Genomic DNA, 27,069 nt, shown 5'->3' with positions numbered 1-27,069 from the left:
CAAGTCCTGGCTCTACTGCATGTCAGCTGGGTGAACTTTAGTATCAGGTCACTGATTGCCTTCAACCTCAGTTTCCTCAACTGTAAAACACAGATGACAGATAGCCAGACAGAGTTGATGTGAGGAGCTAATATAACACAATGCCAAAGGACTCTCCAAATGTCAGTGCTTTTTGCACAGTGGTTGTAAAGTTAATATTTGTTTAACTGAGTTGTGTAATGATCTTGTGGATATAAGGCTAATCTTGCTTTGCACTGATTGAATTAAATCAAGCTATTTCTCTAGGAAATTATGTCTCAGGGAACAAAGTGAATCCTTGATATATTAGGATTTTTGTAATAAGCTATGTTGTAAGAGAGGTGTGTTGTATTTACCGCAAATGCTACTAATGAAATATGCTAATGAGAAGAGAGTTAATTGTTCCTTTTCCAGAAGACAAATGAATTCTCTTCCACTATTTGAGTTTCTTTAGTAAGTCACATCTTTCAGTGTTCACAGCATTCCCTGAGAATGTGAAAAGTTAATGTGTCCCAGCAGGTGAGCAGTTTCTTTCTTTCCCCTGGCAGGAATATTAATCACTATTATTACCACTCAGGAGTCTTTGACTTCATAGGGAACATGTGCCACTAACTTTGGGGAGGGAAATTATGTTGGGGTGGTGTTGGGGTGGAGAAATCAATCAGGATTAGCCACTGCTTTCCTGCCTAATAAGGAAAGCCAGTACCTGTTGAGGTTTAATTTTAGAATCCTAGAAGAGTTAGCCACACTACCTAAAATGTCAACTATTAAAATTATTCCTCTGATTTTAGTAGAGTCTTTAGAAAGGGCCCACTAAAATGTAGATGTTAATAAATATTACTGTAGCAAATATCACAGATATCCTTAAAAAATTGGTTCATAATTATGGTCAGTCCCAAAGGACTAGAAGTCTAGATCACAGACAAGAAGGAAAAAGAAAGAACAAAGTTCTAGCTTTTGGAAGGCTAGGACCAGGTATGTTACTTGGAAGCCTGAGGTATCACGAGAACCTTGGATATCTCACAGAGCTTGTATCAGTGGGAAACGAGGCAACAGTCATCCAAGGCCATATTCTATGCTTCCTTAACCAGACTCTGCATCCATTTAGAACACAATCAATTTGCAGTTATAGTAGGTGATAGAAATAGCAATAGGGGCTGTCCTGGTGGCTCAGTGGTAATGAAAGTGCCTGCCAATGCAGGAGAAATACCTGGGTCAGGAAAATCCCCTGGAGAAGGAAATGGCAACCCACTCCATTATTCTTGCCTGGGAAATCCCATGGACAAAGGAGCCTGGAGGACTACAGCCTGTAGGGTCGCAAAAGAGTTGGACACGACTTAGTGAACTAAACAAGAAATAGCAATACAAAAATTATTTTTAACTCAGCAAGTATTTATTAAGCATCTATCAAGCAAAGACTGGGAGCAAGTGACCTTCATCCTACAGGACCATTTGACTCTGAAGGAATCTCTTCTCCCCATCTCTTCCCTGTACTATCCCTTCTCTGAATAAGAAATCCAATTAACAAGGACTCTACCTCCAATTTTTTTATGCCTACTTCCCTCTCCCTTAAGAAATCACTAACAAGTTAGAAATGGTCAAAAGTTTATCAGAAGGTATCAATAAAAGGTGTTTAATTGGATAATAGGTATGAAAAATTTACAAACTAGATTATCACAAATGGATAATTAATCTCCTATAGAGAGAAGTTGTGAGCAATAGCTATTAAATAATAATTAAATACTGCCAAACCATAAGGTGTACCTTCCCTGGTGACTCACCCAGTAAAGAATCTGCCTGCAATGTGGGAGACTGAGGTTCAATCCCTGGGTCAGGAAGATTTCCTGGAGAAGGGAAAGGCTACCCACTCCAGTATTCTTGCCTGGAGAATTCCACAGCCAGAGGAGCCTGGCAGGCTTCAGTCCACGAGTCGCAGAGAGTCAAGACATGATTGAGCGACTAACACAGCAAACCGTAGGTCTGGTGTTCTGCAACAGGCTTCCAAAATCAAGTTAGGCAGGAGAACAAAGAAGTGCCCTAACCAGGAAGAATGAATTGCAGAGGAGTGGTTCATTTCTGCTTTAAAATCATTTGCTTCCTTTGCCGTAGAACAGAACAGACTCCTCCATGCTTAAACCATATTTATATCTGAGAAGGCCATAATAGTTGGAATGGAAGAATTCCTGACTAGAATGAAAAATCATTTTCTAGGTTTCAATTTCATGTTAATGTGGTTGACAAATGTAATATAAGCATGGGACTTTTTAAAATTATGTTATGTTTTGCAATTGTAAACAACTTTAGCTAGAGGAGTAGAGATAAGGACGAATGAACCTCCAGTGAATACCAAGCTGGCAGTTCAGAACGAGATCAGCTGTTGGCACAGATGTGAGGAAACATAACTTTGGGTCTTTAGGGTTTCTACCAGAAGGCGTATTGATTTGCTTGGTTTTATACAGTACATGAATACAGGAATCTAGAGATAGAATTGTGAGTCTATCAAGGCCTTCCTCTAAACTTTAGTATATACTTCTCCACATTGTTTCATGTAAATGTAATCATAAAACCTAGGAAAATCTTTTTTTCTGGTAGAAATCAAAGTGTCATTTATCCTCATAATAACTCAACTTGAGAGTACTTAAAATACATTTAATATATTCTGTATGAATGGCAGACAGATGTCACAACATGTTTGTCAAAACCCACAGAATGTACAACACAAAGAGTGAGCCTTACTGTAGAGTACAGACTTTAGTTAATATTAATAAGAATAACTATGGACTCATGGAAAAAACACATTTAATATTTAGGCCTAGTAACAATCTGACTTCCTTCTTTCATATATTCAAGCCTTCATCCCTTCAACACACAAAACCACTCTCAAGACTGATTATAAGCATAGGTCAGAGTTTTATTTCAAATGAAGAGGATTTCTGAAAAGCCCAATTCAAAGATTCTATCTTAGCAGAGTCATTTTATAGGGGAAAAATGGCTAGACAGTTATTATTAGACTATATTTTAAATACGGAGATGACTATCTAGTTAAGGACAATTAGCCTCTTTGCATTATTGGTTAAAGTTCTTAGATTAGTTTCAAGACTAATAGTCAACTGAATGGATTTCCTAGGAGGGGCTTTTGGCTTCCTTGGTGGCTCAGTGGTAAAGAATCTGCCTACCAGTGCAGAAGACCCGGGTTCAATCCCTGGGTCAGGAAGATCCCCTGGAGAAGAAATAGCAAACCACTCTAGTATTCTTGCCTGGAAAATCCCATTGACAGAGGAGCCTGGAGGGCTATAGTCTATGGGGTCACAAAAGAGTCAGACACAAATTCACAATTAAACAGCAGCAAACAGCAGCAGGAGGGGCTTTTAAGTTCTATAAAGTCTATCAGAAAATTGCTCAAGTAGTTTATCAAGCATACTAAACTATATATGTAGAAAAAGCACTCAACAAACTCCAACAGTCTTTCATGATGAAACCACTCAAAAACTGGTAGAAAGGAAGTTCCACAATCTGATAAAGGACATCTATGAAAAATCCACAATTAACATCATACTTAATGGCAAAAGATTGAAAGGTTCTGCTCTCACCACTTCCATTCAACATTGTATTAGAGATTGTAGCCAGGGAAATTAAGCAAGAAAAAGAAATAAAAGGCATAAAAACTGGAAAGAAAGAAGCAAAATTATTTGAAGATGACATGACTTTGTATATATAAAATCTAGAGAACCCACAAATAAAGCATCAGGGCTAATAAAGAGATTCAGCAAGGTTGTAGAATAAATATATAAAATGTATACAAATATATAAGATAAATATACAAAAATTACCCACATTGCTATATACTAGCATTGAATAATCCATAAATGAAATTGAGGAGACAATTCCATTTACAATAGCATCAAGAAGAATAAAATACTTAGCAGTAAATTCAACTAAAGAAGTGAAGACTTGGACACTAAATTACAAAATACTGCTGAAGAAAATTAGAGAAGACCTAAATAAATGAAATAAATAAATGAAAAGACATCCCATGTTCATCTGCTGGAAAACTTAATGTTGTTAAATGGCCATACTTCTCACATTGACAAGTTGATGCTAAAATTCATACGGAAATACAAGGGACCCAGAATGGACAAAATGATTTTGAAAAAGAACAGAATTGGAGGACTCGCACTCTCAATTTCAAAACTTTCTACAGATATATAGGATAATCAAAACTGGGTGATGGTGGCTTAAAGACAGACATAAAGATAACTTATTCTGAACAAAAGTACCAATACAAGTCAATAAAGAAAGAATAGTATTTTCAATATATTGTAGTGGGATAACTGAATATCCACATGCATACAAAGAATAATAATTAAGTTGGATCTCTTCTTCACACTCAAAATACACAAAAGTTAACTCAAAATGGACCAAAGACCTAGAGGGAAGAGCTAAAACTACAAACTCTTAAAAGAAAACTTAGTTGTAAATCTTCGTGATGTTTAGGCAATAATTTCTTGACTATGACACCAAAAACACAAGCAACCAAAGAAAATAATTAAATTCATCAAAATTCTAAAATTTGGGCTTCAAAAGATACAACCAATGAAGTGAAAAGACAACCCACAGAATGAAGAAAATATCTGTAAATCATACATCTGGTAAATCTGTAGTATTTAGAAAATATAAAGAACCTGGCAACTCAACAATAAAAAGGAAACACATGGGCTCGAATAGACACAAAGGACATATAGATATTCCTTCAAAGACATACAAATGGCCAAGGAGCACATGGAAAGATGTTCAACATAATTATTCGTTACAGAATGCAAATCGAAACCACAATGAGATACCACTTTACACCTACCATGACAGCTATAGTTTAAAAAATGGACAATAACAAGCGTTGGTAAGGATTTGCAGAAATTGGGACCTTCACACATTGCTGGTTGAGAATGTCGAATGCTGCAGCCACTGTGAAAAACAGTTTCTCTAAATGTTAAATATGGACTTATCCTATAAGTCCTATATCCTTATACACCTAGGAGCAACTCCACTCCTAGGTGTATACCCAGGAGAAGGGAAAAGGTTTTCATAAAAAAAAATTTATGAAAACACTTGTTCAGAGAAGCATTACCATAATAGCCAAAAAGTAGAAACAACCCACATATCCATTATCTGATGAATGGATAAACACAATGTGGTGTAGCACAATGTGGTGTATCTATTCAATGGAATATTATTTGGCCCAAAATGGAATGAAGTACTGATTCAGGCTATAGCATGGATGAACCTTGAAAATGATATACTAAATGAAAGAAGGCGACATACTGCATGATTCCATTTACATGAAATGTCAGAAGGGGCAATTCCATAGACACAGAAGATAATTTAGTGTTTTCAGGGGCCAGAAGGAGGAGGTAACAAGGAGTGCCTGCTAATGAGTATGCAGATCACTTTAAGGTAATAAAAATGTTCTAAAATTAGTGGGAATGATAACACAGATTCACGAATATACTAAAACACATTGAACTGTACACTTTTAAAGAGTGGATTTTCTGGTATGTGAATTATATCTCCAAAAGAGAAAAAGGGGGCTCTCCTACACCCCCGAATCCTAGTCTTCATTTGTGGAGACACCTAATGATACTTGTTTCTTGGCCACTGTTGCTGCTGTTGTTCAGTTGCCCAGTCATGTCCAACTCTTTGTGACCCCATGAACTGTAGCACAGGAGGCATCCTTGTTCCTCACCATCTTGTTTCTCAAGAAACAAGAAACTAACTTGTTTCTTGGCTACCATTTATGAAATAGACTTTACCATACAAATATATTTGTGTTTCTATAGGTTTCTTATTAGAAACAGAAATATGAGTATAGCAAATACATTGTCCTAGACTTTGTTTTCCCCTCTTTGATATAACTTTCTCTTTTTTCTTATTAATTATTTTTATAGGAGTATAGTTGATGTACAATGTTATGTTAGTTTCTGCTGTATATTAAGTGAATCATATTTTATTATGTACATATACATTATGCATCATACATATACCTATATCCATTCTTTTCTAGATTCTGTTCCCATATAGGTCATTACAATACAGAGTAATGAAAGGAATTTTCACCCCAATCCCAAAGAAAGGCAATGCCAAAGAATGTTCAAACTACTGCATAAATGCACGCATCTCACACACTAGCAAAGTAATGCTCAAAATTCGCCAAGCTAGGTTTCAACAGTACGTGAACCATTAGCTTCCAGATGTTTAAGCTGGATTTGGAAAAGGCAGAGGAACCAGAGATCAAATTGCCAACATCCGTTGAATCACTGACAAAGCAAGAGTTCCAGAAAAACATCTACTTCTGCTTTACTGATTATGCCAAAGCCTTTGACTGTACGGAAAATTCTTCAAGAGATGGGAATACTAGACCATCACACCTGCCTCCTGAGAAATCTATATGCAGGTCAGGAAGCAACAGTTAGAACTGGACACGGTACAACAGATTAGTTCCAAATCTGGAAAGGAGTACATCAAGGCTGTATATTGTTACCCTGCTTGTTTAACTTTTATGCAGAGTACATCATGTGATACGCTGGGCTGCATGAAGCACAAGCTGCAATCAAGATTTCTGGGAGAAATACCAATAACCTCAGATATGCGGATGACACCACCCTTATGACAGAAAGCAAAGAACTAAAGAGCCTCTTGATGAAAGTGAAAGAGGAGAGCGAAAAGTTGGCTTAAAACTCAACATTCAGAAAACTAAGATCATGGCATCTGGTCCCATCACTTCATGGCAAATAGACAGGGAAACAATGCAAACAGTGAGACTTTGTTTTCTTGAGCTCCAAAATCACTGCAGATGGTGACTGCAGACATGAAATTAAAAGACGCTTGCTCCTTGGAAGAAAAGTTATAACCAACCTAGACAGCATATTAAAAAGCAGACATTACTTTGCCAACAAAGGTCTGTCTAGTCAAAGCTATGGTTTTTCCAGTAGTCATGTACAGATGTGAGAGATGGACTATAAAGAAAGCTGAGCACCAAAGAATTGATGCTTTTGAACTGTGGTGTTGGAGAAGACTCTTGAGAGTCTCTTGGACTGCAAGAAGATCCAACCAGTCAATCCTAAAGTAAATCCATCCTGAATATTCACTGGAAGGACTTATGCTGAAGCTGAAACTCCAATACTTTGGCCACTTGATGCAAAGAACTGACTCATTTGAAAAGACCCTGATGCTGGGAAAGATTGAAGGCAAGAAAAGGGGATGACACAGGATGAGATAGTTGGATGGCATGACCAACTCAATGGACATGAGTTTGAGTAAGCTCCCAGAGTTGGTGATAGACAGGGAAGCCTGGCGTGCTTCAGTCCATGGGGTCGCAAAGAGTTGGACATGACTGAGCGACTGAACTGAACAGAATGTGTATATGTCAATCCCAATCTCCCAATTTATCCCTCCCCACTTCCCTCTTGATAACCATGTTTGTCTTCTACATCTGTGACTCAATTTCTGTTTTGTAAAAAGGTTCATTTGTACCATTTAGATTACACATATAAGCGGTATCGTATGATATTTGAATTAACTTTAGTAAATTCCATTTGACAGCTATTACATTGTATTTTCTCAATTACAAGATTCATTCACAATGTAGTGTTAGCATCTGCTGTGAGGATCATTCCTCTTTACAATATAACTTGGTGATTATTTCGTTTCAGCATATGCAATTATCCTTCATTCCTTTTTATTTTGGGATATGCTATAATTTAATTTGATAGTGTTTTGCTACTATAATACTGTTGCAATTAATTCCTTGAAATATTTCTATTACATGCATATGAGTGGGATACTTACCAGAAGTAAAATTTCTGGTTGAAAATATGTTCCTCTTATTTTATTTCAATAGATGGATTTGTCATTGATTATTGATTTAGTGTCTCTCTTACTAGATCATGAGGTTTCTGAGGAGAGGGACCATTTCTGCCTTTTTATCCAAAATTTGTTCATTGAACACTGTATACTATGCCATTACACAAATATATCATATTCTTATCCATTGTATTTTTAAAAGTTAAAGTACAGTTGACTTACAATGCTATATTCATCTCAGGAATATCTTTCATCACTTTAATTACATCATGCCATTCTTTTCTGGCCTGCAGATTTTCTGCTGAAAAATCAGTTGATAGCCTTATGGGACCCCCATGTATGTGACTAATTGTTTTTCTTTTGTTGCCCTCAAAATTCTCTTAACTTTTGCCATTTTAATTATGTCTTTGTATGGATTTCTTTGGGTTCATCTTGTTTTGGACTCTTGATGTTACCTGGACCTGGATGCTTGTTTCCTTCTTAGGGAAGTTTTCAGGTATTATTTCTTCAAATACTACTTCTACCCTTTCTCTCTTCTCCTGGGACATCTATAATGCAAGTGTTAGTACACTTTATGTTGTCCCAAAGGTCCCTTAAACTATCCTCATTTTTTAAAATTATTTTTATTTTTCCTGTTTGGCTTAGGTGATTATTACTACTCTGTCTTCCATATCACTTAGCCATTCTTCAGTATCATCTACTCTACCAGTGACTCCCTCCAATGTACACTTCATTGCTGTTATTGTATTCTTCAACTCTTATTGGTTCCTTTTTATATTTTCTAACTCTTTGTTCAAGTTCTCACTTGTTCATCTATTCTTATCCTGAGTTTGGTAAGCATCTTCACAATCATTATCTTAAACTCTTTCTCGGGTAGATCGCTTATCTTCATTTCATTTAGGTCTTTTTCTTCAGTTTTGTCATGCTCTTTTGTTTGAAACACACTCCTCTGTCTCCTGAATTTGCCTAATTCTCTAAGTTTACTCCTATGTATTATGTAGTTAGTTACAACTCCCAATCTTGGAGAAGTGAAGCCCAGCAGCATGTTCCCCTTTGATCACCAGAGTCAGATACTCCAGGGGTGTCCCCTACATGGGCTGCATGAGCCTTTCTATTGTAGCAAGGCTGGCTGTTGCAGATGTGCCAGTAGTTGGGGCTGCCCCGGGCGCTAACAGGCTAGAGGGAGAATTCCAAAAAAGCAACTACCAGGGCCAGCGTCAGCATGGTAGAGAGAGATTATGAAAACAGCTGCCACAAACATGTCAGTTCCCAAGGGGAGTCCCAGCTGCCCCCTGTTTCTCCACAAGACTCTCTAAGATCAGCAAGTATGTCTGACCCAGACTCCTTTCAAACTGCAGCTTTGGCACAGGGACTTGGAGCAAGTAAGTTTTTGCACATGCCCTTTAAGGATGGCCCTCCAGCCTCTAGTTCTAACATAGGTCCCACTGATTTTCAAAGCTAGACATTCTGGGTGTTCATCTTCCCAGTGCAGGACCAGGCTGGTGACCTCAGTGTGGGACTTGGACACCTGGCTCCTCAGGTAGGACCTCCACAGCTGGTTTTCCTCCTGCTTGTGAGTCACCATGCCAAGAATGTGAGTCCTGACAGCCAGTGTCTCCACCCTCCTACCTGTCAGGTTGTGGTTCTTTATGTCTTTTCTACTAGCCTTCAGGTCATTCTCAGAGATAGTTGCCCTGTTCAGTAGTGTAATTCAGGTGTGACAGGGGGTGAACTTGGGATCTTCCTATTCTGCCATCTTGAGCCCTCCCTGTCCCCATTTCTGTTTTGTTGACCAGAACAATCTAGATTTTAGCACACTATTTGACATACTGCTTTATGTATTTGTAGACAGACAAGCCTGTGTGCTTTATCATACAAAGTGTCAAATAGAACTTCAAAGCTACATCATTGAAAAACACAATCTAGTTTACAGAGATAGTAATTGTTTGTGGGGGTGGGGGGGAACTGGTTAGTTTTTGTTTGTTTTCTTTTCATTCATTTCATCCGGTTGTTAGTTTTTTACGTTTTCCTTTCTAACTCTAGTATATTTTCAAAAATTGTGGAGTCAATTGCAATGCATCATTTTAAGAAATACAGAATCACTAATTTCATCTGAAGACATTAGCATGTTTTATTAAACAAATGCCTGCTTCTTAGATTTGAGTGTTCTGCAATTCAGTTCCTTAGAAAAAACAAGGGAGGATAGAGGTTTATTTGCAGTTTTAAGAGACCTAATATCGCCACCTGCTGGACAAAATGTCAGAATACTATTTGAAGCCGTTAAATCCTAAAACTTCAAATCAGTTTGCTTCCATTAATCAGGGGAAATTTTGTTATTTTACCATAGGAGTGTTTGTAAATACAATTAAGTTTATAAGAGGTTCTTTGATGCTTTAACAAAGTAGGGATAAATTTGTTCCTTTTTTAGGATAAAGTCATTTTGGGAACTGATTACCCCTTCCCACTAGGTGAGTTGGAACCTGGGAAACTGATAGAATCAATGGGAGAATTTGATGCAGAAACCAAGGTATGTGCCTTTTACTTCATGATCTTATTCCTGAATCTCCCTGATCTAACTGTGTTTGGTTTCAGAGCACTTTGATATGGGATAGCAAAGGACAGAGAAATTGTTGCACTTAGTATTCACAATGGCACCCCACTCCAGTACTCTTGCTTGGAAAATCCCATGGACGGAGGAGCCTGATAGGCTGCAGTCCATGGGGTCGCTGAGGATTGGACACGACTGAGCGACTTCACTTTCACTTTTCACTTTGCTACATTGGAGAAGGAAATGGTAACCCACTCCAGTGTTCTTGCCTGGAGAATCCCAGAGACGGGGAAGCCTGGTGGGCTCCCGTCTATGGGGTCGCACAGAGTCGGACACGACTAAAGTGACTTAGCACCAGCAGCAGTATTCCTAGAACTGTTACTTGATCTTTAGAAACGGCTGATCTATTAAAGAGCAAAGGAAAGTTAAAAAGCTAAAAGTCAACCTAGTACAACGAAATTCATAAAGACAAGAAAGAAAACTGTAAAGAAGCATATTTAATAATATATTTAGATGTGCATGTTAGATGAATAAGAAAACATGTTTCTATTACATATCTACCAATCTCCAAAGTTGTAATGATTCTAGTAATTTGGATATTTAGACTCAAGTCTTGATTAACAGGACTCAAGGATGCAGAACCCTCAAGCAACTGGATTTTGTTTTTCTTTCAGCATTTGACTTTTAGGGTAGCTAACTGTGTCTTAATGCTGACACTTCCTATTCTGCCCCTTAGGTTCCTGAAACAACATGAGCTTAAAATGAGGCACTGTGTCTCCAGATTTCCTCTCCTTTGCCATCCCCTTCACATCCCATGGGCTTCTCTGGTGGCTCAGACAGTAAAGAGCCCACCTTAAATGCTGGTTTGATCCCTGGGTCAGGAAGAACCTCTGAAGAAGGAAATGTCTACCCACTCCAGCATTCTTGTCTGGAGAATTCCATGGATGGAGGAGCCTAGCAGGCTACGATCCATGGAGTTGCAAAGAGTCAGACATGACTGAGCAACTAACACTTTGACTATCCCATCCTACAGTGGCAAAGAATCCACCTGCCAATGCAGGAGACAAAGGAGACAAGAATCAGACCAACTGAGTGACTGAGCATGCAAATCCCATTCCACACATGCTCCCAACGAAACAAGTTCTTCCTAAGACTTCACCACTAGGGGACAGGGATGCCAAAATGAAAACACAGGGAGATGTAAAGTCTTAAAAAATTTTACAAAAGTCTGTCATAACCCTTTTGTATGAGACTTGACTTTCTTCTAAACTAGGATCCAAAAGTTATCTTCATCTCTAATTCTCTACTCTAATTGTTAGGGATACAGCTCATCACATCTTCTTAGACAGCTTGAAGCACATTAACAGATGCCAAGAAGAGTACATTTTGATATATACTAGTTGCAAGTTATTAACTGGGAAACCTCAGACTGCTTTAAACAGGAAGTGTCTCCTCTGGCACTTAACCACCTTAAGGAAATAAAAATCCTAAATTGTTAAATGGTAGTGGTGGTTTGCCTGGAGAATCCGAGGGATGGGGGAGCCTGGTGGGCTGCCATCCATTGGGTCGCACAGAGTCGGACACGACTGAAGCGACTTAGCAGCAGCAGCAGCGGTGGTGGTGGTGGTGGTTTAGTCACTAAGTTGTGTCCTACTGCTGCAACCCCATGGACTGTAACCCTCCAGGCTCCTCTGTCCATGGGATTCTCCAGGCAAGAATACTGGAATGGGTTGCCATTTCCTTCTCCAGGGGATCTTCCCAACCCAGGAAATTAACCCAGGTCTCCTGCACTGCAGGCAAATTCTTTACCGACTGAGCTATGAGGTAAGCCTTCATATAATTGTTAAATATACACTTATTAAAGTAGAAAGCAATACTAGGATTTTCTCTACTTTTTATATCAAAAGGTGAAAATGAAAAACTCCCTATAACATGAATGAAAATAAACTAAAACCAGACTACCCCAAGCTCCTGTTGTTGTTGTTCAGTTGCAGCCGTGTCCGACTCTGCGACCCATGGACTGCAGCATGCCAGGCCTCCCTGCCCTTCACTGTCTCCCAGAGTTTGCTCAAACTCCACGTCAAATATCCTGATTAAGACTTTAATGGAATAATAATAATTACTATTATATGCCTTTTGTTATTTAATTTTATATGTCTACCACTTTCAAGTTTTCAGAAAATCTTGAATAAAAATTTTATGCAGTCATAAATACATGATATTCTGTAACGTTACATGTTACTCATCATAACATTGTAATAAAGACTAAAAACAAGGGGAATAGTTAAATAAATAACAGTATGTCTATACAATGGAGTCTATATAGCCATTCAGTTCAGTTCAGTTCAGTTCAGTCACTCAGTTGTGTCCGACTCTTTGCAACCCCATGAATCGCAGCACGCCAGGCCTCCCTGTCCATCACCAACTCCTGGAGTTCACTCAAACTCATGTCCATCGAGTTAGTATAGCCATTAAAAAGTATTAAAAATCAATTTCTAAGATATATTAAGAAAGGTACAAAAATGCACATACTTTCATTTGTAAATAGCACACTATCCATTTGTGAAAAAAATTTATAAACCTACATATAAGAATTTGCTTATATATGAATAAAATATCTCTGGAAGAACAGATAAGAAACTGATAAGTCTGGGAAGAAAAAGTAGTGGTTGGGCAGTACTAGTAAAAGGAAACGTACATTTCATATCTTTTGAATTTTGAGCCACATGAAGGTAAAATTTCACTAAAAAAATTTTTAATGAAATAAATAAACCCATTTGATGAGCACAACACCACTGGGAGATAGGCAAATGCATTCCACCAGGTAGATGCACAGGAGGAAATCAAGACTTGGGTGTTAAGTGATTTGCCAAAGGGATATAATTGCTAGATTATAGCACATGAACTCAACTCCAAATCTCCTAACTCCAGGATCAGGTCTCTATCCAATACACCAAAATGTATCACCTTCAAAGGATACTTGGTAGCAACGTATTTTAAAAAGTAAAGCAAATAGTTTTTCAGAGCAGCAGCCATTATTTCTGAAGTCTTCCTTTAGAGAAGGATGACCCAGGGTGAATCACAGAAGAACCCCAAGTAAGAGGTCCTTGCTTCACATTACCCACTCTGCAAGCCTATGTGAGAACCCTGACATGGTCATGATACACAGATACACACTAATGGTATGGATGTTACGCAACCCCATACATGTTTCCTTCCACCCTCAGCTGCATGCCTGTCCTTTGCAAGCTAGACCTATATCAATTAGGGTATCACAAAGTTAACTCTCAAATCACAGGAGCTTTTTCTGTGGAGCAGATCTAATCTATAGCTGGGGAGAAGGTGAAAAAAAACTTGGCATTCTCATGTGAAATTTATCAATGTACATATTTGTACAATATTCTGAGACTCTTATTCAGGGTCATGTGAAAGGACAACACATATACGGAGAAAGTAGTGGTACCTAAGCTGTACCTTTTCTCTGTATTTGACTCCAAGTAATTCTTAAAACTCATTGGAGGGTCCTGTAGAGGTTACCAAAGAAGTCATTTTCCTAGGAGGGTTTTCCCTGTTGAAAGTCTCCTCCCCTCCTCCTACAACCAAATTTCAAACTTAGATTTCAAATAGAGGGACAAAGGGGGAATTAGAGAAGGCAGTCAAAAGGTACAAATTTCCAGTTACAAGATAAATAAGTACTAGGATTTTAATCTTCTTATGCTCAGTCATTCAGTCGTGTCCGACTCTTGTGACCTCATGTACTGCAGCCCACCAGGCTCCTCTGCCCATGGGATTTCCCAGGCAAGAATACAGAGTGGGTTGCCATTTCCTTCTTCAGTGGCTCTTCCAAATCCAGGGATCGAACCCGTATCTTCTATATTGACAGGTGAATTCTCTACCACTGAGCCACCAGGACTGTAACGTACAACAGGATAAATATAATTAACACTGCTATATGTTACATATGAAAGTTATTAAAAGACTAAATACTAAGACTCTTATCCCAAGAGAAAAAATATTTTTTCTATTTCTTTAATGTTGTGTCCATATGAGATGATGGATATCCACTAAACTTACTATGGTATTCATTTCATGATGTATATAAGTCAGATCATTATGTTGTACTTTTTTTTTTTTGCTTTTATGTTATTTTATTTTTAAAACTTTATTGTCATAATTTTTTAAATTTATTTTTTAATTGAAGGATAATTTGTTGTACATCTTAAACTTATACAGTGTTGTATATTAATCATATATCAATAAAACTGAAAGAAAAAAAGAAAATTCTTTTGGGGGCTGAATATTCCATTTATGTGTATACCACGTTTAAAAGCCTACTCATCTGTTGATGTATACTTGTGCTGTTTCTTTCAGCTGCTATGCATAGTACTATTACGAACGTTCCCTTTCAAGTATCTGATTGATACTTTAAAAAATTCTTTTGGGTATATTTAGGAGTGGAATTGTTGGGTCATACCATAATTCTGTTTATAATATGCTTAAACTTATCATTGTACTTACTATTTAATATAAAATGCATTTGCAGAAATATTTCATTAGAAACTGCTACTATAAAAAAACATAAAATTATACATTTTCTACATTAGCTATAATGTAAATAATACATTGTTTACATGTTCAAAAATTTAAAACCTCTACCATGTTTTGTCTATGATTGTCAACATATTTGAGAAGTAGAGAAAATAATTAAAGCATAAATATACCACCCACCATTCATATTTTTGCTTTTAAAGTATTGTTCAATACAAATATATGAATATAATTTTTAAAATAATGTGGCAAAACATGGGTCAAGAGATCATTGTTTAAACACCTATTATTCTTCTCTCACATTGGGGAACTGAGTTTTTAAAAACCTGAAGACAGTTAATAAGCTTTAAAACAGCCATTAAATAATGCTTTAAAGTAAAACCTTTTCTTTTCTTTTTCAGGATAAACTCAAAGCTGGCAATGCCCTAGAATTTTTGGGTCTTGAAAGGAAACAATTTGAATGACTGAATTTGCTACAAAGGCAAATTTCAAGAAGACATTTTACTTTTGCTTTTAAATACGTATCACATATGCATTATTGAAATCCTATTTTGAACTCTTTTATCCAGAAATAGAATATATCCAAATACCCTAAACCATTCATAACAAAAATGATTCTCATGTTTTTATTCTGAAAAGAAGTACATAATTTCATGTGCAAATCAAAAATTATTTTCTGACAGACTTTAAAATTAATGGCAGAAATAAAAAGCAAAATGCCATTAATGATTCATATGAAAAAAATAACAGATTCATCCTAGAGGGTTCATGTAGGTTCTCTACTTTGAGCAAATATTTGTTAATAGGTCCCAAATAACCTGTTTTTATTCACTTTAAATACCTTCCATTAGCTCAGAAGTGGGCCGGGAATGCTTTAGAGTCCAAAAAAAAAAAAAAATACACATTTTCCATAATCTCTAGGAACTTACAGCCCAATTAAGGGGGCAAAATACATGTTTATGGAATAATTACTAAGCAATAAAACATGCATGTCACAGAATTTCAGTTAAGAAAAATTCACTTGATTCCAACTTTGGGCACATCTTCACAGAAGCTGGAACTCGAGATGAGTCTATAAAGATGAATAAGGCATGTTAAGAGTTGGAAGATGGTAAATAGGAAGGCAAAACAATGGGAACATAGTTTCCATATGAATAAGAACTTACCTATTCTGGAGAAAAGTTTCAGTATGTAATTTACTTTTACCAGAAACTCTTTCCATTTGAAATACTGAGGAGACTGTGTAAAGCAAGCTGTGGAGGTTGAGCAGGGCAATACCAGGGTAGCCTGTTATACTCACTGCATTTCTATTCATTCCACCTGGTCTGCTGAAGATGAACTTGGTTCTGGGAGGGGTGATGAACATCTGTGGTTCATGTACCTCTGGCTGAATTCTAAAACGTAATTTTTCAAAATTACCCGCTTGCTTTAATTGGGGTTTTCTGGCTTTTTGTTTTTGTGTGGGGTTTTTTGGCCTCATCGTGGCATGGGGGATCTTAGTTCCCTGACAAGGGGTTGAATCCATGCTTGCCCCGTGCAGTGGAAACACAGTCTTAACCACTGGACCACCAGGGAAGTCCCATCCTCTTGATTCATTCATACTTCTTTTCCCTCCTATTAGTCAAGAGTTGAGTATGACATGTAATTTGTACTGATTTAATCTTTGCTAAACTACACTCATCCTATTATTTTATTTTAGTCTATAACTCCCATCTCTTTCTTGCTCCTCCTGTTGCTTTCTAAGACTTTACCCACCCAACACTTTGCTTGTTACTCCAATCTGCTTTAAAAGAAAAAGTTGAGTCAAACAGCAACATGAAGCATATGTTATTATTTTTTACTTCCCCATTCTTTGGGGGAAGATGTCTTGTTTCTTTTTAAATATTCTGTATTTGAGCATTTTAACATAGTGTTTGAGGACTGCTTTATTATGAAAAGTAACCTGATCATCTCATTCAATGTAATTTTAACAGATATATAGATAAATACATAGTTTAAATAGATTTGGGATATATTCATATTCATAGAGTATTTATGTGATATGCCAGGGTTGTAAGGCAGTTCCACACACTGGGGACATAGAAAGTTAACAAAAAGGATAAAATCTGTTCTCTGATGAAACCTACAACCTGTAGGGTAAGAAACTATAAATAAATAAAGGAGGGAGGGCAAAGAAAGGAGAAATGGAGAGCAAGAGGGGAGAAGGAGGGAGGGAAGGAAAGGAGGGAGGGAGGAAACTTTTCTTATACTGATAAACATTATGCAGAATTAAAACAAGAAGATGTATAGAATGACTCGGGGAAGGATGGGAGATAAAACATTAAGTTGTAGGGCCAGGGCACACCTGTTTAAAGAGGACTTTGAACTAAGACTTGAGTAACAGAAAGAAATGGCCATGGAGAAGAGTCTTCTGGGGAAGGGCTAGAGCAGCAAAGGCTCTGAGGCAGAAAAGAGCTGGGGCAGAGCTTGTGAGCAAGGGAGAAACAGGGATGAAGCTGAAAAGCTGGCCAGATAAGTAAGCTGTGGTCGAGAGTTTAGATGTTCATATTAAGTATTTTAGTAAGCCAATGGAGTTTTAAAAATAGGTTTGTGACATGCTCTGTCTAATGTTTTTAAAAAACACATTAACAGCTCTGTGGAGAATTATTTTAAGGTGTCAAGAAATGATGGTGACTTGGGCAAGAGTAGTAGAACAGGGACAGTGACATGGGGTTGTAGGGAGAAGCAACAGCACTTGATAAATGTGAGGACAAGGGCAAATGGGAAAGAAAAAAATTAAGGCTGATTCCCAGGTGTCTGTGTGTGTTCAGACCATAGTTTGTTCAGTCTCCTACATTTGGACATTATATGTAATTTCCAATATTTTGCAATTACAAATAATGCTGCAATAAAATCAGGTTCATTTGTGATATCACACATAAGGGTAACTCCAACATAGATTTGATCAAAGATTTAACTCCAAGATAAGGTAAAACTATGCAGACACCAGAAAAGATGAGAAACTTCCTCTTTAATCCAAATATAAAGAAGGGCTTTCTAATGATGTCCTTTCTGTGCAATAATTCTGGGGACATTTATCCTCTGTAATGTAGCGAAGGCTATTAAACTCATCCATACTTTAGACAGATGCCTTGACTCCTAGTTTTTTTCACTTGAGCATCTGGGTTGATTTATTTTACCATTGTGAGGAAGACTGACAAAAACAGGTTTGGGAAGAAAGAGAATCAATAGCTCTGCCGTTGGACTTACTATATTTCAGATGTGTCTTAAACATTTAAGTAGGAATGTCCATAAGCAGTTAGGTACACTATTTTGGGGAGTTAAAGAGGGAAGTTGGGAAGAGGGCATCAGTGTATAGAAAATATTTAAAGAAATGAGACTGGATGAAATCACCAGGAGAAAATGTAAAGCAGAGAACCAAAAGAACCCAAGACTAATTACTATGATTCACCAGCACTGGAAACTAAGTAGTGCTCAGTGAGGTAGGAAGAAAACCAGAAAAAATGTATTCAGAAGTAAGGGGGAGACAATGTTTCAAGAAGGCCTAATAGATTTAGGCATTAAAAAAGAAAAAATATAAATTATTATGGTACTGGGCTTCTTTGGTGGTACAGGGGCTAAGAATCTGCCTTGCAATGCAGGGGACACAGGTTGTATCCCTAGTCTGGAAAGATCTCAGTGCTTCGGAGCAACTAAGCCCACGAGTCACAACTACTGAAGCCCTTGCACCTTAGAGCCCGTGCTCCACAACAAGAGAAGTCACCGCGATGAGAAGCCCATGCACCGCAGCAGAGTAGCCCCCACTCGCCACAACTAGAGAAAGCCCACGCACAACAACAAAGACCAAGGGCAGCCAAAACTAAAGTTTTTAAAAAATCTTTTCAATACATTGGTACTTAGTACTTGGGGGCAGAATCATATGCTCTCAGTATAACTCAATCCCTTTATCTCAAAATAATTCCACTTCCTATAGTCCCAATTCTGATCAATGGCATCACCCAGTCACTTAAATTTTCTCCTTCACCCATATCAAACCTGACATTAAGTCTGATAGATTCTGCCATCTTTATATCTTTCACTTATCTATTCTGTCTTCCCTAATGCTTCCAACTAGATTCAGGTCCTCAACTCTCATCAAGATTATTGATATTATCTCTTATGTATATTCCTGCTTCTTGGCTTAGTCTGGCATAATCCACCTTCCACCCTATGGCCAGAAAAAATTTTCCAAGTATGTATCTGATAGCATTGCTCTTTCTCTAGCGCTCTTTAAAATTCCTCAGGACCTAGAATGATGGTTTCTAGGCTTTGAGATGTCATTAATCAGTATTTTCCCCTTTTAAAAGTTGTACTGATATTGCTAATAGCAGACACTTCTCAATTTGAATTGCAATTGCTATCTTCCCACTAGACTGGAACTTCCTTGAGAGCAGAAATGATGACCTAATTAATTTGCATCCAACAGTATTTACTGAGGGTGCACCATGTACACTAGGTGCTGGGATAATGTAAGTAAAAACAAACATGGTTCCTGCCCTCAGCTGAGCTTATAATCTAGTTAGGGAGACAGGTATCAAACAAGCAACAAATTGATGTAAAATTGCTACTGTGACAAGAGCTAGGAAGGAGACACACATAGTGTATACTACTACTACTACTAAGTCGCTTCAGTCGTGTCCGACTCTGTGCAACCCCATAGACGGCAGCCCACCAGGCTCCCCTGTCCCTGGGATTCTCCAGGCAAGAACACTGGAGTGGGTTGCCATTTCCTTCTCCAATGCATGAAAGTGAAAAGGGAAAGTGAAGTCGCTCAGTTGTGTCCAACCCTCAGCGACCCCATGGACTGCAGCCTACCAGGCTCCTCTGTCCATGGGATTTTCCAGGCAAGAGTACTGGAGTGGGGTGCCATTGCCTTCTCCACACATAGTATATATAAAGCTTAAAATACGGGACATGAGCCCATTAGAGTTGGGGAGAGAATTTTCAGAACTGTTGTTTCAGCTGGGTTCTGAAGAGCAGACAACAGCTAAAAGGAAAAGAGGCAAAGAGGAAAGGGAAGAGCACAGAGAGAAGAGCATAGATGAAAGCCTTGTGGCAGGAGAGAACACAGCAGGAAGGGATACCACTGGGGCTGCAGGTGAGAAAGCAAGACATTCTTGGTACAAAGAGACAAGATCACATGGGTCCACACACTGGTTTGAGGAATTTGATCTATCAAAAGGCTGTGAGGGTTTTAATTAGGATATGTCAGGGAATGTTTAACAGTAGGATTCCTGTGTGCTGTTTCCTGTCTCTCTTGAGCCCTCTGTTCCTTATCAGTTCCTGTCAGGAACGAGTGGAGCGGCAAGCCGCTCCCAGGACTGAGATCAAAGAGATGGGATGCTTGCATAGGATTTCCTTCATTAGCTTTTCCATATGGTGAAAGGGATGATTTACAACCCTCTTTTGATATGGATGTCTTTTGGCTTTATGGCCTCTATTACTCCTTGTTTCCTTGGTAACCTGTAAAGTCTGGTCTTTTGATGTTTATCTGAAGAAGCTACCTTGTAATAAGCTATATATACTCACACAGAGTTCAATAAAGGACCTTTGTCCCACTAGAGACTTGGGTCCCTGTGTCCTTCTTTCTTTCTTTCTTTTTCTCTCCCTCTCTTTCTGACTGATTCTCTGGAGTGTGGAAGCCTGCCGAGCTCATTTTCCTGCCCAAGCTTTCAAGACCTCTGAAGACCTCTTGAGAGGGTGCCCTGTGCCTATGTGAATGGTACAAGCCCTGTCCTAGGGTTTTATTGGTTTTCTGCATAACCCAGGGAATATTAGCCTCTTTCCTTCTTTCACTTTCTTATCGTTGACTCTGGACCACCAGGTTCCAGTCCATTAAAGGACTGCAACAAGGATATAACTAGTTGAAATTTGAAAAGACCCTTCTGGCCCTAACACGGCACTTATCACACCCAAAATCTCAAAAATCTCTCAAGAAAATCCCCCTTTTAGGCTTTTCTCTCCCTTCTTATCTAGTATATGTACTTTGCCAAAACATAGCCATAGGGGGAAAAAAATCCCACCACCATCAGTTTCCAAAGGACAACTCTTCATAGTCATCCAAGTATTTCTCTTCCTTGGACTGGACCCTTCTCCAAATTTTCTACCTCCCCTAAAAAGGAAGCCAGTTCTAATTCAACCCAATATTTATTACCCAACCAGAAAACTTACACCTATATTCATCGAAAAGAATGATACAAATGAATTTACAAAACAGAAACTCACAGACATAGAAAACAAACTTATGGTTACCAAAGGGGAGAGGGATAGATTGGGAGATCAGGATTGACACATACACACTGCTGCTGCTGCTGCTGCTGCTGCTGCTAAGTTGCTTCAGTCGTGTCTACTTTGTGCGACCCCATAGATGGCAGCCCACCAGGCTCCCCCGTCCCTGGGATTCTCCAGGCAAGAACACTGGAGTGGGTTGCCCTTTCCTTCTCCTACTGTATACTAAACAGATAACCAACAAGGACCTACTGTATAGCACAGGAAACTATATTCAATATTTTGTAATACCCTATAAGGGAAATTAATATGAAGATGAATATATAAAGTATTATATATAAATAAAATGTTGTTGTTTAGTTGCAACATCATATTTTACTTAGGACTCTTTTGCAGCCCCATGGACTGTAGCCCGCCAGTCTCCTCTGTCCATGTGATTTCCCAGGCAAGAATACTGGAGTGGGTTGCCATGCCCTTCTCCAGAAGATCTTCCTGACCCAGGGATCAAACCCTTGTCTCCTGCATTGGCAGGCACACTCTTCACCGGGGAGGCCCAAAATAAATACCTACAAACATAAATAAATATTTATTTAAATGTAATTGGGTAGACCAAAGTTTGTTCAGGTTTTTCCATAACATCTTATGGGAAAATCTGAACAAATATTTTGGCCAACCCAATATATAGCTGAATCACTGTGATGGACACTTGAAACTAATCAACTAATCAACTAATCAACTATAGTTGATATCATAAATCAACTATGCTGCTGCTGCTGCTAAGTCACTTCAGTCATGTCTGACTCTGTGAGACCCCATAGATGGCAGCCCACCAGGCTCCCCCATCCCTGGGACTCTCCAGGCAAGAACACTGGAGTGGGTTGCCATTTCCTTCTCCAAAAAAATCAACTATACTTCCATTTAAAATATATATATTCAATTATTTAAGATGAATTTAATTAAAATAAATACCAACTTCATATTTGTTTAGCTTACAACGATTCTGAGGCTTTTTCCAAAACAAAATTGAACAAAAGTGAATAGAAGTTTCCATTTCTGAATATAAAACACTGCTCACTTTTATCAGATACCTAATAAAAATTTTTAAGTTCATTTTTGAGAAGTCAATCCACAAACATGGTAGAAGAGTTCAAAAGCATTAAATTCAATGTATGTCACCCAGAGGGAGCCAATTTTATCTGTTGTCTGTATATGTGTATTTTCGTAAAGGTAATCTATAATTATACAAGTACTGACTATGCCAAAGCCTTTGACTGTGTGGATCACAATAAGCTGTGGAAAATTCTGAAAGAGATGGGAATACCAGACCACCTGACCTGCCTCTTGAGGAACCTTTATGCAGGTCAGGAAGCAATAGTTAGAACTGGACATAGAACAACAGACTGGTTCCAAATAGGAAAAGGAGTACGTCAAGGCTGTACATTGTCATCCTGCTTATTTAACTTATATGCAGAGTACATCCTGAGAAACGCTGGGCTGGAAGAAACACAAGCTGGAATCAAGATTGCTGGGAGAAATATCAATAACCTCAGATATGCAGATGACACCACCCTATGGCAGAAAGTGAAGAGGAACTAAAAAGCCTCTTGATGAAAGTGAAAGAGGAGAGTGAAAAAGTTGGCTTAAAGCGCAACATTCAGAAAACTAAGATCATGGCATCTGGTCCCATCAGTTCATGGGAAATAGATGGGGAAACAGTGGAAACAGTGTCAGACTTTATTTTTTTGGGCTCCAAAATCACTGCAGATGGTCACTGCAGCCATGAAATTAAAAGACGCTTACTCCTTGGAAGGAAAGTTATGACCAACCTAGATAGCATATTGAAAAGCAGAGACATTACTTTGCCAATAAAGGTCTGTCTAGTCAAGGCTATGGTTTTTCCAGTGGTCATGTATGGATGTGAGAGTTGGACTGTGAAGAAAGCTGAGTGCCAAAGAATTGATGCTTTTGAACTGCGGTGTTGGAGAAGACTCTTGAGAGCCCCTTGGACTGCAAGAAGATCCAACCAGTCCATCCTAAAGGAGATCAGTCTTGGGTGTTCATTGGAAGGACTGATGCAGAAGCTGAAACTCTAATACTTGGGCCACCTCATGTGAAGAGTTGACTCATCAGAAAAGACCCTGATGCTGGGAGGGATTGGGGGCAGGAGGAGAAGGGGACGACAGAGGATGAGATGGTTGGATGGCATCACCGACTTGATGGACATGAGTTTGGGTAAACTCTGGGAGTTGGTGATGGACAGGGAGGCCTGGCGTGCTGCGATCCATGGGGTCGTAAAGAGTTGGACACGACTGAGCGACTGAACTGAACTGAACTGAAGCTAACTTAGGGCTTCCCAGATGGCGCTAGCGGTAAAGAACCCACCTGCAAATGCAAGAGACTTAAAAGATGTGGGTTCAATCACTAGGTTGGGAAGATCCTCTGGAGGAGGGCGTGTTAGCAACCCACTCTAGTATTCTTGCATGGAGAATCCCATGGACACAGGAGCCTGGAGGGCTCCGGTCTGGTCCACAGGGTCACAAAGAGTTGGATATGACTGAAGTGACTTAGCAAGCAAGCTAACTTCAATTTGGACGCATTATAAAACTCTGTATTTATATTCCCTTCCCCACCGATGTTGTATGTTTTTGATATCACAATTTACATCTTTTTATCTTGCGTGTCTCTTAACAAGTTTTTGTAGTTATAGTTATTTTTACTACTTTGTCTTTTAATCTTCAAACTTTGAAAGTAATTAACTTATCACCTTTACAACTTTATTCTGATTTTTCCTACATAACTTACCAGTGATATTTATCCTCTAATATGTTTTCCTGCAGCCAATTAACACTGTTTTGTTTCAGCTTAAAGAAGTCCTTTTAACATTTCCTGTAAGGCCAGTCTAGTGGGGATGAACTCCATTACCTTTTGCTCATCTGGAAAACTCTCTCCTTCAACTCCTAAGGACAGCTTTTCTGATATTCTTGATTCGCAGCTTTTCTTCTTTCAGCACTTTGATCCCTTCTTTTTAATAGGGGACTAGTATTTCATTGTATAGATATATCAAACTATTCAATTCTCAAATCATGAATGGTCATGCTTCCAGTCTTTTAAAATTGCAAACTACTACTAAGAATGCCCTTAAATGATGTTTAACATCTTTTCAAATGTTTATTTGCCATCTGTATCACTTCTTTGTGAAGTATCTGTTCAGATCCTTTGCTCCCTTTATTTTTTTTTTGGCCACTTAGCATGTGGGATCCTAGTTCCCTGATGAGAAATGGCACTCATGTCCTCCTGCATTGGAAGTACAGAGTCTTAACCACTGGACCACCAGGGAAGAGCCCCCCGCTTTGCCCATTTTAAAATTGGGTTCTTTGTTTTCTTATTGAGCTTTAAGAGTTATTTGCATATTTGGAACACAAGTCCTTTATTAGAAAGTGTTTTGCAAAGCCATTTTCCTTGTACTTTCACTCTCTTAACTGTCTTTCACAGAGCATAAGTCTTTAATTTTAATAAAATCCAACTTAATTTTTTCTTTCATGGATCATCTTTTGGTGTTATATCTAAAAACTCATTGCCAAACAAGTCACCTAGCTTTTCTCCTGTTACTTTCCAGAATTTTTAAAGCTTTGCATTTGACATTTAGGGATATGATTACTTAAAATTAATTTTTGTTAAAAGTGAGATCTTTGAGATTTTGTGAGATTTGTGGGGGTTTTTTGCCAGATAAATGTCCAGTTGTTTCAGCGCTATTTGTTGAAAAGATGATCTTAATTTAAGTGCCTTTGCTCCTTTGTCAAAGATCAGTTGACCATATTTCTATAGGTCTATTTCTGGGCTCCCTATTCTGATCCACTGATGTATGTCTATTATTTTGCCAATATACACTGTCTTTCATACTGTAGCTTTGAGGTTGGGTAGAGCCCATTCCACTTCTTTGGTATTGTGTAGGCTATTTTGGGTCTTTTGTCTTTCCAAATAAACTTTAGAATCAATTAGTACTTATCTATAAAAGAACTTGATAAATTTTTTATTGGGATTGCATTGAATTTATAAATGAAGTTGGGAAGAACTGACATCTAGTGATGTTAATTCCTGGAATCCATGAACTCAGAATATCCTTCCACTCTATTTTCTTTAATCATAGCTTTATAGTTTTCTATAAACAGATCCTGTATATATTTTAGAATCACACCTGTTTTATTTTTTATAAACGATATTGCGTTTTTAGCTTCAAATATCAATTATACATGGCTGGTACACAGGAAAGCAACTGACTCTTGCGTATTATAATTCTGCTATAGTCACTTACTAGTTTCAGTTTTTTTAAATACTCTTTTAAGATTTTCTACATGAACAATTATGTTACTAGGAACAAAGTCAGTTTTCTTTCTTTGTTCCTGATCTGCTTAGCTTTGATTTCCTTTTCTTACAGGACTTATGGGACAACTTTGAAAGGAGTGATGAGACGGGAGTCATGCTTTAGTAGGAAAGTTTCTCACCATTAAGCATGATGCCAGCTCTAAGGTTGTATTAACTTGACTAAGTTGCATAAGTTCTCTTACATTCCTAGTTTGTTAGAGCTTTTATCATGAATGAGCGTTCAAGGTAGACACTTTTTAAGTGTTGCTTTCAGTCAATCTGCCCTGGAACTTCTAAGCAAGGTAGGTAAGAAAGTAAGTTATTTAGACAACCGTTCACGCCAGGTGACTACCAAAATACCTCAATACTGTGTGTGACGGGGCGGGGGGGCAAGCAAAGCCAAGATACATCAGTACACTGAGCGTCGGAGCGCCCAAACGATGACAAAAGCCTGCAGATTTAATCAAGAACTCAATGAAAGTACCAGTTGCCTTTAGAAGTATGTCTTCCTGTGCTCTAATCTTTGGCAAATAGGAGCCTGGTGGGCTTACCGTTCAAGAGGTCGCCAAAGTCGGACACGACTCAACAACTTAACAAAAATTTAAAACTTAGAAAATTATTCACACACAGTAGGCGTTGGCTCAAAGCCAGAGACGCACCCACTCCCAGGGTGGAGCTCTGCGGAATTTTCTTGCAGGAACAGGAGAAAGGGTTAATGAATACTGTTACCATATTCAACACTGATAATTCTTTTCCTCAGTTGTTTTTACAGCACCTGCTTCTTTTCAAACTTCTCTTTAAAATCAGATATTAAAAAACCACTACCGAAACGGACTCGAAACCTAGTTTGGAAATCCAGCTACTCTGATTGCTAATTGGATAACCTTTGGCAGGCAATTAAAATAAACCCTCGGCCTGCGTAGTCGTGGAATTCAAACAAGATAATGTAGAGGAAAAGCACTGAAGAACAGCACAAACGTGGAGCGTCATTTCTTCTGCACCCTTTCTCAGGTAGGTCCCTGCCAGAACCACCCGTTGGGGGAAGACTGTCCGCCTACCACTTGAGAGTAGGGAGCCTACGATATTGCGCAGACAGACGCTGTGAAAAATAGAGATGTGCCGCGCGACTGCGACACAGCAAGGTTTTGTTTTTTTTCTTAAGCGCTGCCAGACTCCAGATTCCAGCATCGCCGGGATTTGAGAGTTCACGCCCAGGACATATGGCGCAGCCGCGTGCCCGCCTCTCTTGTCATCCGACCCGAAACCAGTATCTCCCTTCCTCTCCACCACGCCCTTAGCCCAGCCAATCCTAGACCCAGCATGCACCGCGCCGACCTTTCCCTTCCAGCCGACCCCCACCTCTGGGCGCCTCCAAATGACAAGCGGCGCGGAGCATTGTGGTCCCGTACGCGAGAGCGAGGATGGAGGCAGGAAAGAGAAAGCAAAAGGCTTGGGCGAGCCGATAGGGC

The 27,069-nt window shown here is 38.6% G+C and overlaps 1 protein-coding gene and 1 long non-coding RNA gene across 4 annotated transcripts in view; one reads left to right on the top strand and one right to left on the bottom strand.

The window, feature by feature from the left end:
- The window catches only part of ACMSD (aminocarboxymuconate semialdehyde decarboxylase), a 63,432-nt gene extending 45,340 nt beyond the window's left edge, over positions 1 to 18,092 (top strand). For 2 of the 3 annotated variants that reach the window (XM_027562032.1, XM_027562041.1), the window contains 2 exons: positions 10,304 to 10,402; positions 15,373 to 18,092. In XM_027562032.1, coding sequence (XP_027417833.1) covers positions 10,304 to 10,402; positions 15,373 to 15,435 — 162 coding nt within the window. In that variant the 3' untranslated portion in view covers positions 15,436 to 18,092. Of the gene's footprint in view, positions 1 to 10,303; positions 10,403 to 15,372 lie in introns of those variants that run through there. The other variant, XR_003514592.1, reaches the window with a different exon arrangement.
- Positions 16,172 to 27,048, bottom strand: LOC113905013. Its single transcript, XR_003514593.1, has 2 exons — positions 26,960 to 27,048; positions 16,172 to 16,365 (listed from the first exon to the last, which is right to left on the bottom strand). It is a non-coding gene; the product is annotated as an uncharacterized LOC113905013 (long non-coding RNA).
- Between the last annotated feature and the right edge of the window lie 21 nt (positions 27,049 to 27,069).

Source organism: Bos indicus x Bos taurus, chromosome 2 (assembly GCF_003369695.1).
Source record: "Bos indicus x Bos taurus breed Angus x Brahman F1 hybrid chromosome 2, Bos_hybrid_MaternalHap_v2.0, whole genome shotgun sequence".
NCBI lineage: Eukaryota > Metazoa > Chordata > Mammalia > Artiodactyla > Bovidae > Bos > Bos indicus x Bos taurus.
Note: the sequence above shows the minus strand (reverse complement) of the source record. Positions and strands in the feature narration are given on the sequence as shown.